This window comes from Falco rusticolus, chromosome 15 (genome assembly GCF_015220075.1).
Source record: "Falco rusticolus isolate bFalRus1 chromosome 15, bFalRus1.pri, whole genome shotgun sequence".
Taxonomy (NCBI): Eukaryota; Metazoa; Chordata; class Aves; order Falconiformes; family Falconidae; genus Falco; species Falco rusticolus.
In genome coordinates this window covers 21,252,847-21,267,987 of record NC_051201.1, presented here as the reverse complement: position 1 = coordinate 21,267,987, position 15,141 = coordinate 21,252,847, and the positions used below count along the sequence as shown (strand labels likewise).

At 55.9% G+C, this 15,141-nt stretch overlaps 1 protein-coding gene across 5 annotated transcripts in view; it reads right to left on the bottom strand.

Moving 5' to 3' along the window:
* Positions 1-4,948: 4,948 nt before the first annotated feature.
* The window catches only part of WDR59 (WD repeat domain 59), a 51,207-nt gene continuing 41,014 nt past the window's right edge, over positions 4,949-15,141 (bottom strand). For 2 of the 5 annotated variants that reach the window (XM_037409186.1, XM_037409188.1), the window contains 8 exons: positions 14,877-15,010; positions 13,334-13,415; positions 11,381-11,493; positions 10,158-10,305; positions 9,993-10,065; positions 8,324-8,504; positions 7,773-7,915; positions 4,949-6,655 (listed from right to left, as the gene is read on the bottom strand). In XM_037409186.1, coding sequence (XP_037265083.1) covers positions 6,420-6,655; positions 7,773-7,915; positions 8,324-8,504; positions 9,993-10,065; positions 10,158-10,305; positions 11,381-11,493; positions 13,334-13,415; positions 14,877-15,010 — 1,110 coding nt within the window. In that variant the 3' untranslated portion in view covers positions 4,949-6,419. Of the gene's footprint in view, positions 6,656-7,772; positions 7,916-8,323; positions 8,505-9,992; positions 10,066-10,157; positions 10,306-11,380; positions 11,494-13,333; positions 13,416-14,872; positions 15,011-15,141 lie in introns of those variants that run through there. The other 3 variants (XM_037409187.1, XM_037409189.1, XM_037409190.1) reach the window with 2 other exon arrangements.

Sequence of the window (15,141 nt, the reverse complement as noted above, 5' to 3'; positions counted from 1 at the left end):
CACCGCTGCCCGCGCGCCGCGCTCTGCCCGCACCTGCTCATCTGCATACATGCATATGCGCCAGGCCCCGCCCCCGGCCCCGCCCCGCGCCGCTCGTTGGACCGTGCCCGGGGGGGCGGGCTTGGCTGAGGGGCTCCGCCCCACCGCAGGTGCCCTGCCGAGGGGGGGAATGGGGAACCCCCGGGGGGGGGGGGGAACCCCTGCAGGGGGAGCGGGGGGGCAGCCCTGGGGCGAGCAGGAAGGCCGGGGGGCAGTGGGGGTGCACCCCTGGAGGGGCATTCGGGGGACACACACCTCGGGGCACTGGGGAACCCCCGGGGGGGGACACAGCCCTGGAGGGAACAGGGAACCCCCAGCGGGGGAACGGGGGGCACCTCTGGGAGGGGGACACGGGGGTGCGCCCCTAGGGGGCACCGGGGAACCACCGGAGGGGGAACGGGGGGGGGCGGGGGACGACGACCCCTGGAGGGGATGGGGAATCCCTGGGTGCATGGGGGTCAAGGGGGGGTCACCCCCTAGGGGGCACCGGGGACCTGCTAGAGGGGGAATGGTGGGGGGCGGGGGGGGGCACCCCTGAGGGCGGGGAATGGGGAGCCTCCAGGAGGGGGGTACAAGGGTGTGTGGTGGCCCCCGGGGGGGGAGTGGGGCTGTGGGGCACCCCTGGGGGAGGGAATGGGGTACCCGAGGGAGGGGACAAGGGCACACGGGCATGCTTGGGGGGGGAGCAATGGGGGGGTCTGGGCAACCCTGGATGTGCTATGGGGGGCACCCCCAGGGAGTATGGGCACTGCCGGGGGGGTAACTGGGGGGAGTGGGGACCCCCCCCGGGGTATCATCCTGCCCAGGGTGCCACCCCCCCAAGCTCTGTGGTTGCGAAGGCTGTGGGAACCCCAGTCCCTGCTCAGAAGCCCCCAGGAGGGGGGGGTCCCTCCCGGGGTTTCCCCCCGGCACTGCTCACTATGAGGCACTATGCCCTCCCCTGCTGCTTGCAGATTTATTTCAATTTTTAATTAAATTTCACACCTGCAATTAGCCCGGTGGGCAGCACCGTGGCTGGGGGGGGGGGGGTGTGGGGGGCAGGTCCAAGCAGCCCCAACCCCCCCCGGAGAATCACAGACAAATAAATCACAAAAAAACAACTAAAAAGGAGCTTCTCTCCCCATTTTGGGGGAGAGCAGCCACTGGGATTGGGGGGGGGGGAGGGTCTGCTTTGACCCTTGACCCTTAGGGGCTGGCCATGTGCCAGCAAATTTTGGGTGGCAGCTACAGCCAGTGGGTAGGGTGGGGTTTGCCAGCTCAGGAATGGGGACCCCCCTGCCCTGCCCCAGCCCCCCGGCTCCGGGGCGCTGTGGGGTGCTGGTGGGGCGCTGAGCGAGGCCTTTAATCAAGAGCGATGCCGAACCCGCCGCGCGGCCGGCATCGCCTCCACCTCCGGGAAAATCCTCTTTTTTGGGTGGGGGATGGGGGTGATTCCACCCCGACGGTGGGAGCAGAAGGGTTTGGGTGGGGGTATCCATGGGCGGGGGGGCTGCCATGGTGCCCGGCGGAGGGGTGCAGGGGGGTCCCGCGGAGGGGTTTTGGGGTGGTAGTTGGAAGCATCTTTTGGGGGCCAGGGGGGAGGGTGGGGGGCCCCCGGGAGGCTGCCAGGATGCCCGGAGCAGGTGCTGAGGGTGGGATGCCCCCATCTCGGGGGCGGGGGTCTCCCGACCCTGGTGTGGTGGGTGAGCTCAGCCCTGGCCCCCGGGGAGGGATCAGGTTTTTTTTGGGTGAGCGTGGGGGCGAGGTGGGGCAGGTCCGGACGAGCCAGGGTGCCAGCTGAAGGCCACAGCACCCAATCCCCAACCAGGGGGGCACCCCAGGACCCCCAAGGTAGGTTCAACGGCCACCCCCCATCGCTGGGGGGTGTGTGCGTGTGACGCAGGGGGGACCCCAGGTCCTGACCCCACCGCCGGCTGTGCCACCTCCTGCCACCCCGGCCTGTCCTGCCGGCGGCGTGGGTCCAGGATGCCGTTCGTGGCTCAGCCCTGCCACGGCGTCCCACAGCCTCGGCGGTGCCGGGACCAGTGGCTCCCAGCGCTTCCCAGTGTGTCCCAGCCTCTCCCCACAGCCGCAGGGGCTGGCGAAACGGGGGAAGGCATTTCTTCCCTTCCCTTCCCGCCCACGCCATGAGCAGCACTCGCGGGCCAGGGCAGGCGCCGGGGCGATGGCCCAGGAGCTGGGGGGTGGCACCACGTTTGGGGTGTTGGGGTCCCCTGGGCACCGCGTGCTGCAAAGGGCCACGCCGGGGGCTGGCTCGTGGCCCGGCGGGCCCAGCCTCTGCCAGCCCTGCACCCCCCCTGGCGCGGCGCAGCCCAGGGTGCCATGCCATGGGGTGCACCGTCCCTGCTACCGTCCCCTGCCAAGCACCTGGGGGGGGGGGTGCCCCCAGCTCCGCCGCAGCCTCAGGGACATCAGTGAGCTGACACGCCCTATGCCCTCGCTATGGGGTGCTGACAGCTCCCGGGCTCCGTCGTGGGGCAACGTCCCAGCTCTGTGGTGAGGACGGGGGTCAGGGGTACCCCATCACCCCCCCAGAGCAGGGATGCACCGAGCACTGGTGGTACTGGGAGAAGGATGGTGCCGGGACCAAGCTGTACAGCAGGCACTGCCATAACAGCACCAAATCGGCAGCAGAGGGCTTAGCCGATGGCCAGCCGTCCCCACCGCGTCCCTGTCCCCGTCCCCATGCCGTGCCGAGGCACCAGGGAGCGGAGCCGGCTGGCGATCGGCCTGGCCAAAAGGAGAGCAGCCAAGGTTTTGGCTCATCAGTTCCCAAACTGGTTTGCCCGCCAGACAGACGGACGGACGCTGGGGCTGGCGCGAGGGAGACAGCAGGAATGTGCCGCTGGGCTCTGGGCAGGATCAGGCCCTGGAGCGCTGGCAGAGCCTGATGCTGGGTTAATGGGGCTGTGGCCGCAGAGGAGGAGGGGGCCAACACAGATGCTGCGAGGAGCAGCATCCGCGGGGAAAAGTTTTCCTTGGCACCTTCTCAGATACCATCATTCCTCATTTCTTTGCCAAACTTTGATTGTTGGAGATTGAACTCCCTTCTCCATGCACAGAGAGCCTCAGCAGGGATGAGGAAGGCACCCCAAGTCCCTTACACCCCTGCTAGCTCTGCAGAGCACAAAAAGGCTTGAAAAAGCCAAGGGCGGCCTGGAGGGCCCAGCGTGGGCTGTCATGGGAGCTTTCTCTTCCAGCCATCGCTGGGAAAGCCAGCGCAGATGCACGGGTAACAGCCCGGGGACGCGCTCAGCAGGCGGCTGAAGCAAGTCTTGCCAAAGCAGCTACTCGGGGCTGGCCCGAAGGTTCCCCGCACACGGCATCGTCCTCTGTGACGCGCAGGGATGGGTGCAAGAGCAGGCACGAGGTGCGGGGGCAGCTCGGTGGGGTGCTGCCAGCTGGGGATGTGTGGGCAGGGGTCTCAGCCAGCAGCAGGGGGGGGCCTAGGATGGAGCTCCCCTCCCTGGAAGTGGCCAGTGGCTCCCACGGCCCTGGCACACCCGTGGCACCGGGGTTGCCCTGAGGGACGTGGTTCCATGCCCTTCCCACGCGGTGCACAAACTTCAGTGCCCCCCTAGCTCCTGCACCAGCAGGAACCACGACGGGGTAGCAGCCCTCCCCGGCACGCAGGGCTGGCCACTGCACTGTCCCTTGGCTGGATGGATGCTCTGCTCCACTTGCCTGGTGTGACCACGGCGGCGGCCCCAGAGCTGGTTCGGTGCGCTCTGGCACGTCTGTGCCAAGATCCACGTCCTGAGCAGCGCCTGCCTCCTCTCGCCCTCCCACTCCCTCCTCTAAAAATTCAGAGATTTGGCCAGATTTGGGAACTTTTTGCACTTTACCAAGTCATCCCACCGAGGTGGGTAAGAGGACAAGCAGCGGGGGTGGCAGAGCGGATGACGGGGCTGGCGTGGGTCACCAGTGCAGCAGCACGCCCCGTTTCTGATCATTTATTCCGGAGGGGCTGCCGAGCGCAGCGGAGGCAATGCGCTTCTCGCCAGGCTCCAGGCCGGTGAGGATAAGGCATTCCTGTTTCCTTGCAACAGTCACCTCTGCATTGAGCAAGACCGCTCCCAAAGCAACCACCACACATGCTGCAGGGTGTGAGACAAATGCCTGCAGCATCCGGGAAGAAATTCCACCCACCTGTGCAGGGCTGCACAAACAGCCACGGCAAGCGCTTTTCCGCCTTCCTCTGGAGCACCAGCCGCCATCCACCTCGGAGGTATTCAGATACTATGGAGATAGACCGTAATGAACTGTAATAACACACATAAATCGCACAATCTGACAGTCCGTCACCTTTAAATAACAAGTCTCCTTTCCCTTCCAACCTACACGCGCACTCAAGCATGGAAATGAAAATACTTCCGAGCTGAATGGCTGTCACGTAGGAAGGCGGAGGGCGGGAGCCCTCTCCCCGCAGCTGGAGAGCGCCCTCGCCCGAGGGCCAGCGCGGCACCCGCCGCGGCGTCGGGCAGGACCCTGGCGCACCCGCCTGCTCGCTGGGGGCACGGACGCTGCCCCGGGCCTCCCCAAACGGCAGGACCAGGGTTTGGGGTTTGGTTTGCCGGCAGCCCAGGCACCGCCCAGCTTCGTTTTCGCAAGAGGCGCATGGTGACCCATGGGCAGTTCCCAGGCCGGCGTGGCATCGCCGTGCCACGTGCCATCGCATCGTCCCTGTGCAAACGGAGCTGCTGCAAGAGCCAGGGTTGGGGGTCCCGGCCGCAGCCGGTCAGCCCCTCAGCTACTGCAGGTCTCTGCTGCCACCAGGCGCAGGCACCCAGAGCAGGGCCCCTGCTTTGGGGTGCAGGGAGAGCCATGGGGTGCAGTGCCGACTGCTGTGCCGGGAGGGCGAGCTGCTGGCGGCTCCCCAGGGAGGCAGAACTAGCATGGTGACACCAAGTTCTATCAGAACAGCACTTAAAAAAATAATTTTAATGTTTAAGATACACCATCTGTTTATTCCACAGCAGGATCCCGCAGCCTCAGTTAGCACAAAGGCTGGGAGCGGGCACAGCACGTGGCCCTGCTCAGCAGGCGAGCGTGGGAGCGAGGGATCAGCGCCGGCACAGGGCAGGGGTAACTCCAGCGGGCTCATCCCTGACATGCACTTGCCCAAAACCAAAGCTCAGGCTGCAGCCTGCTCGGGAGGCGCAGGCCATGCACACAACCAGCCACCCGGGATGGGAATGCCCCAAACAGATGGATCGATCCGGTACATTCTCCATTTGAAGCTCCAGAGGGAGAAAAGGCACAAACCTTTTGCCTCCGTGAATCCCACCAGCCTTCCAAAACCCCTTTCCCCCTAGAAAGTGCTGCCTCCCCGGCTCAGGAGCCTTGTCATTCAAGCACACCAGCAGCAAACCTCAAAATATTCACCGATTTCCCCTGCAGAGCCTGGAGAAGAGAGTCAAGAGGAGCTGCATGGACCAAGCGTCCTCCTTGTGTTTTCTCAGTAAGGAGGCTTCCCAAAATGCCCTCAGATGCCATGATCCACGGAAACACTGTGTGGATCCCAAACTCAAAAGGCAGATGCCTTTCCTGGTCACCAGGACGTGTGTCACTGTCAGGGCAGGGACAGACAAGTTAAAGTGCATTATATCACCTGGTCAGAGCAGGAGACGGAGACACCTTAAGAGTCACTGTTCAAAAACTGCTGGAGGAAAGCAATTAATCCTAGTGACCGCGGGCGCACGGCTGGGCTTTTGGCAGCAGCTGCGGATACTGACCGGTGAGTAGGAAGCTATTTAGGAAGTAATCCTGAAAAATGTAGTTTCATTCTCTTGCTTTATGTAACCTAAATGATGTAAACAACCATTCAAAATAAGGACCCTGTTACTTCCACCAGTAACTCTGAGCACAGCCGCATGGACTACTTGCTCTTCAAGCGCAGTTTACAGTTCGCCTTTAGAGCTCACTGTTGCTTGCAAATTATTTCTGCCTTAACTGCGTGAGACAACTATTTTGCTCACTTTGAGCGCCTGTAAGGAGGCACCTCTAAAGACACTACGGAGTCGGAGCGAGTTTGGCTCTGCTAGGTGAGCCCTTTGCAAAGAAGCTTTTTTAACACCTCCTCATCCCAACGGAGACTAGCCAATATTCACACACCCTTCTGCAGGAAAGAGCAATTTTTCTGGTCCAGCATCCATTGCCAGCAATGGACACGGGGAGTTTGGTCAAATCAGTCTGAAAGCAGTCTGGGAGGTCAGGAATACTGGAAGCACTTGTAAACATCACTGCAGCGCATCGCCAGGACATCCTGCTTCAGCTCCCTGTGGCATCTCCTCCAGACACTGTGGAGCACAGCTGATTTAACATGGCTTGGGAATTAAATATTGAATCCAGTTCACAGGCGCCCCGGCTGCCGCCACTGCTCAGAAGGTGCTCTCGAGCAGGCAGTGGCACCCACAGCCTGTGGGGCACACCTCCTGCGTGCGAAACCACTCCATCATATGGCTGGTGTGGCCTCCGTGTCCACACGTCAGGCAGAAATTAGAGGAGCCTCGCACTGCCACGTGACAGATAGCGCACTGGAAGGTGAAGCCCTTGCAGATGGCACACTGGGTGCCGCGCACCTCGCTGCGGCAGTGGCTGCAGTACACGCCAAACTCTGGCAGGAAGAAAGAAACGGAAAGCAAGGCAATCAGTGCTGGCAGAATTGTGGACAAAGAAGCCCTGCATACAGCCCCCCCGTGACTGACAGATGAGTCCCCCAAACCCACTGCCCACAAGATCTCTCCTCTAATCTCCTTCCCAAGGGTGGGAGAGAATGGTCTTGGTGTGGTCTCCACACAGGAGCAAAGAAAGGGGCAGTCAGCGTGCTGGGGCACAGCCTGGCCCACCGATTCCCCTGATGGCTAAACAGCTGTCAGCTGGGAACGTGTGTCGCATTTCTAGTTTGGTAGATGCTGACACATGCTGCAGAGATGAAGGCTTCCCGGTGGCCTCCTCTGCCTTGCATCACTGTGTAACGTAACTAAGAGCAAACGAGAACGGCCTTTGTTTCTCATCACAGAGAGAGCAGAGAGCACTTGATGCATGCTGTATCAGTGCTGTGACTGTTAGCCAAGAAGGGGCAACGGCAGCGGTCAGAGTCACCAATTTGCACTCCAGTTACTCCCCAGGAGGAGCCCCATGTGACAAGGCAAGGCAACCACTGCTTCTCTGGCATCTCTCGCCTGCTTCTCTACTCCCAGGTTAAGCATATCTTTTCCCAGAGGCCTAGGAAGAAGACATTTTGGCAACTGTCCTTAAGCAGCCAGTTCTGGGCCCTTGCGCTACTGAAAATATTTTGGGAGAAAAGTTCTATTTGCCTATTCCTTGGCTAGCTCACCCACAGTTAAGAGATCTTGCAATTTTACACATGCACTATACAGACACCGCAGCCCAGAATCAGAGATTGGGACAGTGCCTCTCTGGGCTCTTACCCAGAGGGAATAAAGAATAGCCATCAGCATAAATAGCTGAATATCGCTAGTGTAGCAGTATTTGCATTTCCAGCTTCGCTGGAGAGATGTCAGAGTCTACAAAGCCCTTGAACCAACATCTGCAAGCCTCACATCTCTGCCCCGAGCTGCAAAGAAGCCAAAACCATTTGCTGGCAGAGCTAACCTCTGGGCACACCGACGACACTTTTCATCCCACCTGCTGACCGCATGTTCCTGAGCTCCCGCGGCCGAGCCATGGCTCTGCCTGGGCAGCCGGAGCAGACTGAGGCAGGCACTCACCAATTCCTTTGTGGGGATCAGGAGGACAAGAGACGAACTTCAGAACCTCAGCCCGCTTCTCTCGCAGGCCCCAGCGATAAAGGATTTCTCCATAGCACTTCTTAAAGTCATCAAATTGCTGAGTGTTGGCAGGATCCAGGAGCCTAGAGGAACAAACGGGCTCATCATCCACCTCATGGACTCTCAAGAGACTCCGGCTGCAATCCTCTTCCCACTGATGGCTACGCAACCAGCTTGCATCGCTGGAAGAGCAGCAGATTACTTCCCACATGTTGCCCAAACATTGCGGAATGCTAACTGGTCTGCCTTTCACTTATTCTACACTCCAGGGTGTAGGCACAGCGGCTGGGCTGCCCTCTGGGGCCCCCACCACGGCCACCTACAGATGTACCGTATGCAGCACGAAGCTGCTCTGAATGACAATCTGAAAGACAGGGTCTAGGAGCAGGTGTGGTACCTCTCTGCACCACCAGAGACCTGGCTGCAGAGTTCCAGCTGACTTGGGCATGGTATCCCTGAACACCCGCACTCTGAGGCAAGCCAGCACCTACCTTTTGTTTTTCTCATGCTGGTCTTTCTCACGTTCCCGATGGTCGGGATACATCAGGTTTCCGTAGCGGAAGTCATCCGGAGAAGACTCGCACCAGGGAGTGGAGGTCTGCTCCGCATCTTTGTTTGCTGCAGACACCGAAAGGTTGTGAGCATACCCCGGTGAGCACAGGCTTGTCAAAACTGGGGTAGGGAAGGAGACAGGGAAGACTACACATTTGGACACCCCGGTTTTCTCCCTAAGACGTGGTTGTACCACCTTCTGCACTTCTACAAACACTGCCCTCACTCAGAAAACCAAGTGCCAACCCCTACTTGCCAAGTGCTTCTACTGCACATCTGGTGACAGGATGGGAACGGGGAACATCAGGGAGAGAAACCTAACACGGAGGAATCCCTTTCGCCTTCCACTTTAGACAAAAAGTGACCAGGCAACCAATCCCATGGAGTTTGCTTGGGAATATTACCCTGGCAGGCCTGGGCCGCTCTTCCCCGGATAGGGAGGACTCTCATCACCAGAGCTGCCATTATGTAAAGGGGCCTCTGTATGTAAGGCATTGCCCTGGGGGCAGGGAGAAGACTGCTAATAATCGCTACAAGACAACATCAGCTCCCTCATTAACCCCCATCCTCCACTCTTCCCCATGTCACAGATACCTCGATATCGCACCGAAAGCTACAACTTTGGTGCTAGCAGGGCTGACACTGCCCCAGGCTATGTATATCGCTAGGAATCGCCCAACAGCTTCAGCTCTCACACTGGAGCCCTTAAGAGCGACTTATCTTTGACACCTTCGCAGCTTGGCAGAAAACCTCCTTAGGCCCACGGGTATTCATGGCACCAGGAACACAGCCTTCCCAACCGCTGCCGTTTTTCCAGTGACAGGAGAAACCACAGCATGCTTTTTCCCCCTGAACCCTGTGGAATTAGCTAGCTGATGACGTTGCAAGGCTATGCTAGATAATCGTTGAATGATTGTGGCGACTGGGAGAGGTGCCTGGGGACTGGAACAAAGCAAATGTCACCCCTGCCTTCAAAAAGGACAAGGAGGACAACCCAGGGAACTGCAGACCAATCAGCCTGACCTTGAAACCTGGGAAGCTGATGGAGCAGCTAATCCCAGGAACCACATCCAGGCACATGAAGGACAAGGAAGTGACCAGTAGTCAGCATGGCTAACAGCTTCCAACTGTGCAAAGCGCTAGGGCTGTGGAAAGCTTATGGCACCAGGCAGCACTGAGGCAGCCACCCCGAGTGCTTGCTACAGCCAGGCTGGAAGCAAAAACTACAAACTGGTCTGTCTTTTTACTTGTTTCCAACTGGAAAAGGCAGCAGTGGCAACCCTTGGCTCTGCGTTAATCTGTGACCCAGGGGCCTAGCTCGGTACCTCCAAGGTGTTTGTAATGGTTTCTCCAAAGCCCAGTCAGACAGCACGCTACAGAAGCCAGAAGGGGCAGGACTGCAGGAGCATCAACACTGTTACTGCAAGCCGTGCTCACTTCCAGCCATGGAATCACATCATGTCAGCCAAACCCTGGAAAGCTGCTCTGGCAGAGCCCACCTGCAATCAGAGCCAGCACTAACTCCCTTCTTTCCCCACCACAGGAGCCTTCTAAATCCCAGGCCAGAAGGGAGGGAGATTCCTCTATTTACTACCCAGCTCTCGGTACCTATGCTCCAGCCTCCAGTGCCCAGTCCAGGATCTGACATGCTGGAACAGGAGCCCGAGGAAGTAAAGCTGGGCTGTTGAGGGGGAAAGGAGAGGAAACCATGTCAGCTATGCGAGAAATGTTCAAAGATATCCAAGGCAAATGGGAAAGAAGTGGCGATCATACGTATCGGCTGTGGGAGGCCAGGTTGGAGGCCCGCTGAGGAAAGGGGCCGTAGGAGTTTGGGCACCCCTGTAGCCTGGACTGGGCTTCAAACACGCTGCAGAGCATAGCCAGGGTCTGCACATCGTGGAGCTGCGAGTAATGAGCCAGCCTGGGAAATCAAAAAGACAGACAGTATGAGACTGGGCAGAATTCAGTAGCAAAAGCACTGGGACTCCAGGGCAAGCAGTTCCAAGCCTGTTGCATAAATCGATTTGGGTCACAGAACTGCCCGCAGGAGGCATACATGCTCTGCAGGACTGGGTTGCCCTCCCTGTGACATCTTCGAGGAGCCCAGCGCTCCTGAAAACACTCATGGCCTAACAGGTGGGAGAAAGATGGGAGCTCTGGGAATCCAGCAGTGCTCATGGCCTGATTATCCCAAGTTTGCGCAGCTTCAGGAACAACATCCACAGAACTGATTTTAACTGGATGTAAAGCTGGAGCCATCAGACTCACCCCCAGCCACAACGTCTTTTTAACAAAACTCTCAACATGCAAGCATCTCGCATCTAGATCACAAGGCAAAACCCCACCACGGGTTTTCTGGATGGCTGTGAAGATTCTGTTTTGCTCTGAAGACTGAGTGACGAAGAACAACCTGCGCTCCCTTCCCATTGCTGCCACACAGCAGGAAAGAGCTAGATCAAGCAACAGTACGCACACACGACGCCACACAAATCCTGTGCCTCCAAACCGGGTATACTGACAGATAACATCAATTACTAATTATGTCCCCTCCCAAACAGACTGTCTGGCAGGAAGGCATCTGCAGCTAACATTGGGCTTTGAGACCCGCAGAATGATTTCACAGTAATGCTATAAGGCAACAGTGAATTTGGAGGTGAAAAAAGCAGCTGCACCAACATGCTTATTTAGGAGGTGGGGAGCAGCAAACCAAAAGCTCCAAGCCAGGCGTTGTGGGCATGCCTCCAACTTGCACCTGGCCTGTTGCTCAATGTTAGCCAGGCCAGACCTGGGTGCTAGATGGGAGGCAAATGCTGCCTCCTGTATGTCATAAACACTCTTGCAGCTTCCCTTCTTGATGCATCTCAGGCTTGAGAGGGGAGAAAACTACATGCTGTGGCACTGCTCCAGGTCTGAAAAGATGCTTTACAACATTCAGTTATGGAGGACTCTGCTTCAGCAACCATTCCCCAACCCCTCCCTGGCATTCAGACACCTACAAGGACTCCAGTAATTGACGTCCAAATGGATGTTGTGCCCAAGGTATCTCCAAATCTGGGTCAGACTTCGGTCCGAGACAGAGATCAGTGGCTACCATGGCCAGTGACCAAACCTGGCAGACAGGAAGGAAAAGCATCAAAGCTACAATTAGAAATAACCGCACTCCCAGGGCACAGGTGTGCACAAAATCACGCACAGACAGATAATAATGGAGCTTCCCCCCACCGGCAGCAGAGAGCAGTTTTAGTCTGTGTGTCACAAATAATATATAGAGTAACACAAAACCGAAGCTTCCCCTGTCCCACTTGCTTTGAATTTGGGTTAAACTCCCAAGAAGAATAGTCCATAGTCTTAACAGACCTGTCAGGGTGGCTTAACAGACCTATCAGTGCATTTTATATTCACAAAACTGTTTAGATTTGATACAGTTCTTGGGTTTGGAGATGTCTGGTGGCAGAAAGTTTACTGGTGAATCATTATTTGCATGAGAAGTATCTTTTGATCGGTTGCAAGTGTTACTGAACATCTCTGTTCTCCTGGCGCTCACAGTACAGTTTACCATTTCTACTGCAACAATTTATTTCACATAAAACTCCTCCCTCAATTATCATCTTTTACTCTGAAAACAGTTCCATCTTTTCAGTCTCTATACCACTGACCTAGGACTGTTTTTTCTGCTATGTCTTTTAAAATGAGGCAATTAGAATATTCCAGGGAAAAACAAAGCTCCTAGTTCGGCACAGAAAAAGAGCAGGAAAGGAAAAGGAGCATGGTGCTGGAAAGACAGAAGAAATCAGAGCTGACAACATGGAAAAGAAAACTCGTGCTCCAAGTACGAAGTAGTGTCTCAAGTTGCTCACTGTGAAACTAGAGAGAAAGAAATGGGAGAGAAACTGGAACAAGGACAGGGCTGAGTACAAGACAGCACAGAAAGGAAATGGGAAAGACACCACTCCCTACACTGCTATAGAGCACATCTTACATGTAGCCTGCAACTCAAGCCTCCATGTCTGCTAGGAACGAGGCAAGCTGCCATACAGGCTAGAGTTACACAGGACAGGGAAAACCAAGCAAGAAACAGAGGTATCTCAAGAAATCTTGCTGAAGTTATTCCACCCAAGCTCTGCTCCAACAGGGGCAAACCAGACAGCAAGATGAAGTACAGACAACGGGGATCCAGACCTGCCTCCTCTCTCTCCTGGTCTAGCAGAACCCACCAAGCAGCAAGACAACAGCTTGAGTTTGCTTCTGCTTAGACCAGGTAAGCCTACGCACGTTCCCTGCCCAGGTCTGGGAAGGGTCAAATGCTCAGGAGAGCTGCAGAGGTGGCAGTGCCAGCTTCCATCTCTTTCAGGCACTCCTGCGTCCTGTCAAGTGTTCTGCCTGTTGCAAAGGTCTAACCACATGGAAAAGGATGGGCCACAATAGCCATTTTTCTCCTGTTACTAGCTGAAGGCAAGTAGCCAGCCCCGTTCTGAGGCTGGGTCCCTGGGCTCAGACTCTCTCAGAGAGAAGCTAGCTGCAGCTAGCACCCAGTGCCAGCACAGATGAATATCAAACAATGAGAACAATTACATAAGTAAAAAAAAAAAATCACCCATCAAAATGCTGACAGCAGCTAGACAACTCTGCACAGTTACTCCATTTGCTGACTCAAAAGTGGGCTGCATTCCGCACTTTGCCTGCAGGAATTCCCTGAAAAATGTGCTTCACTCAGTTTGGCAAAGGGCATAAAACAATCTGCTTGCAGCCCTGGGAAGGGACCTCTCGATGCCAAGAGTCAGTGATGTAGAGATCATCTCTGTGGCTGTTGCACAGGCCTTGGTTCACCAACCAGAGACTCCCTGGAACAATTGCTGAGCCCAGGTGGCTGGCTGGGTGACAAGGTGACAGCACAAGCCATGTGAGGGTAGGACAGCATGCTGTGGAAGAGGCCCGATGCAGCATTGTACCTGTACGAGGTCCCTCCGTCCCACAGCCAAGGCTGAGGCAGCATTCTTCTGGCAAGTCTCCTGGATATTATTCACATTCAGTCTAAAAAGAAAGGAGAGAGCTCAGCTCTGGTTGGCACGTTACCGACAAAGGTGGGGAGGGATGGGGTGAAAGTGGCACTGGCAGCAACGAGCAGCCCAGAACATCCTGACCAGTATGAGCCTGCTAGCATAGCCAGGATCCCATCCCTCCTTCTCTGTTATTCAGGGACCACTGCCACCTTCCTCTCACGATTCACCTTCACTAACACACCGCGCAACAAGTCCAGCTCCAAACTAGCTGGGATTGGTCCTAAGAGGCACCATTTCCAAGGAGACATTGGACCAAACTTGTGCCAGGATAACACCAAGCCAAGATCCATTCTTGTCCCTAGAAGCTGGTGCCATCAGTTACATGGTTCTGTTCCCATTCAGCCTACTGGTCTGCTCCAACTGACTGGGAGACAGCAGTCCGCTGTGGAGAAGCAGGCTGGTCTTCAGCCTATTCCTCAGTAGGATAACGCACCCACCCAGAGTCTCCGAGAGGCCAGCAAGGTGAGCTGGGCAAACCCACGTGGGCTTTCCTGCTTATTGTCAGAAATCTCCCTGAGACACTTGACCCTTCTATGGCTTAAGATCCTAGAGAAATACAGAAGGGTCAGGCTGCTTGCACATGAGCTATCCACAGAAGAAAGGTCCAGCAGGTCTTTTTAAACAATGTTCTTTTTCATAATATAGAAAAGATTGAAGGAAGATTTTTTTTTCTCTCTCCTCCCCCCCTCTCCTTAAGAAGGGAAGGCTGCTTCTTCCCTGAATGTGCATAGACTGGAAATTCTGTGAAGGAGCAGACAGTACTACCAAAGCTAAGGAGGAAAAAATTCAGCAACAGAGACTTTGTGACTATCTGAATTAGAGCATTTGGAAAAACAAGCCCCTTGTTTGTTTGGTTTTTTTTAAAAAACAAACAAAACCAAACGAAAATACCAACAAAGCACAGAACTTCTCCATTCTTTCCATTAAACCAGAAGAACTTGCTGTACAGATGCTGGCACATACAACCAAGTCTCCAAGTGTACGGGGCATTCCAAATACTTCTGAAATTAAAAGGCCTTATGAACTGTTAACAGTTTTTAACACCAAGAACATGTGCATTTATTGGGATTTTTAAGACTGCATTTAAGCGAGGAGTTTAATGTAAGATTTGAAAAAGAATTTGTGCGGATGATTTCTCTATTTAGCTGGTGAAAACCTGAATCTGTAAGATCTGCAGCGATGATACTGAAGCACCTGTTCAAACTCTGTATGCAATACCCCATCACAAATTTCTTCCATCACACTTTTCAGATTGTTAGGAGCTATGTCCCCTCTCACAGGCAGAGGGATACTATAAAAAGCAGCAAGGCAAGAACAGAGGAATAAGGTATAGGAACATTCAAAGACGAGTGCTGACTGGTCAGGATTAAAGCACAGCAATGCCAGACGGCTGCTTTCATTTGGGAAAGGATGCCAGCCCATACGTACTCACATGTAGAGCTCTCCCAGCAGCTTGTGGACAGGCAGCAAGCAGGAAATATCTTGGATAATAACTTTCCCAGCGGCTTTGATGGGTCGGTTGTTGGCATCCGTCCCCTCTCGTTTGCTTTTCCACCTCCTTGATTTCTGCAGAACAAACGGCAATGTGTTACCGGGGAGGAGGACAGCAGGCTTCTTGCGCCAGGGAACAAAGCACTAGGGTCAGGAATAATGCAAGCAGCACCCAAACCTGCCTTTCAGAAGGCTCTGTGTTACCC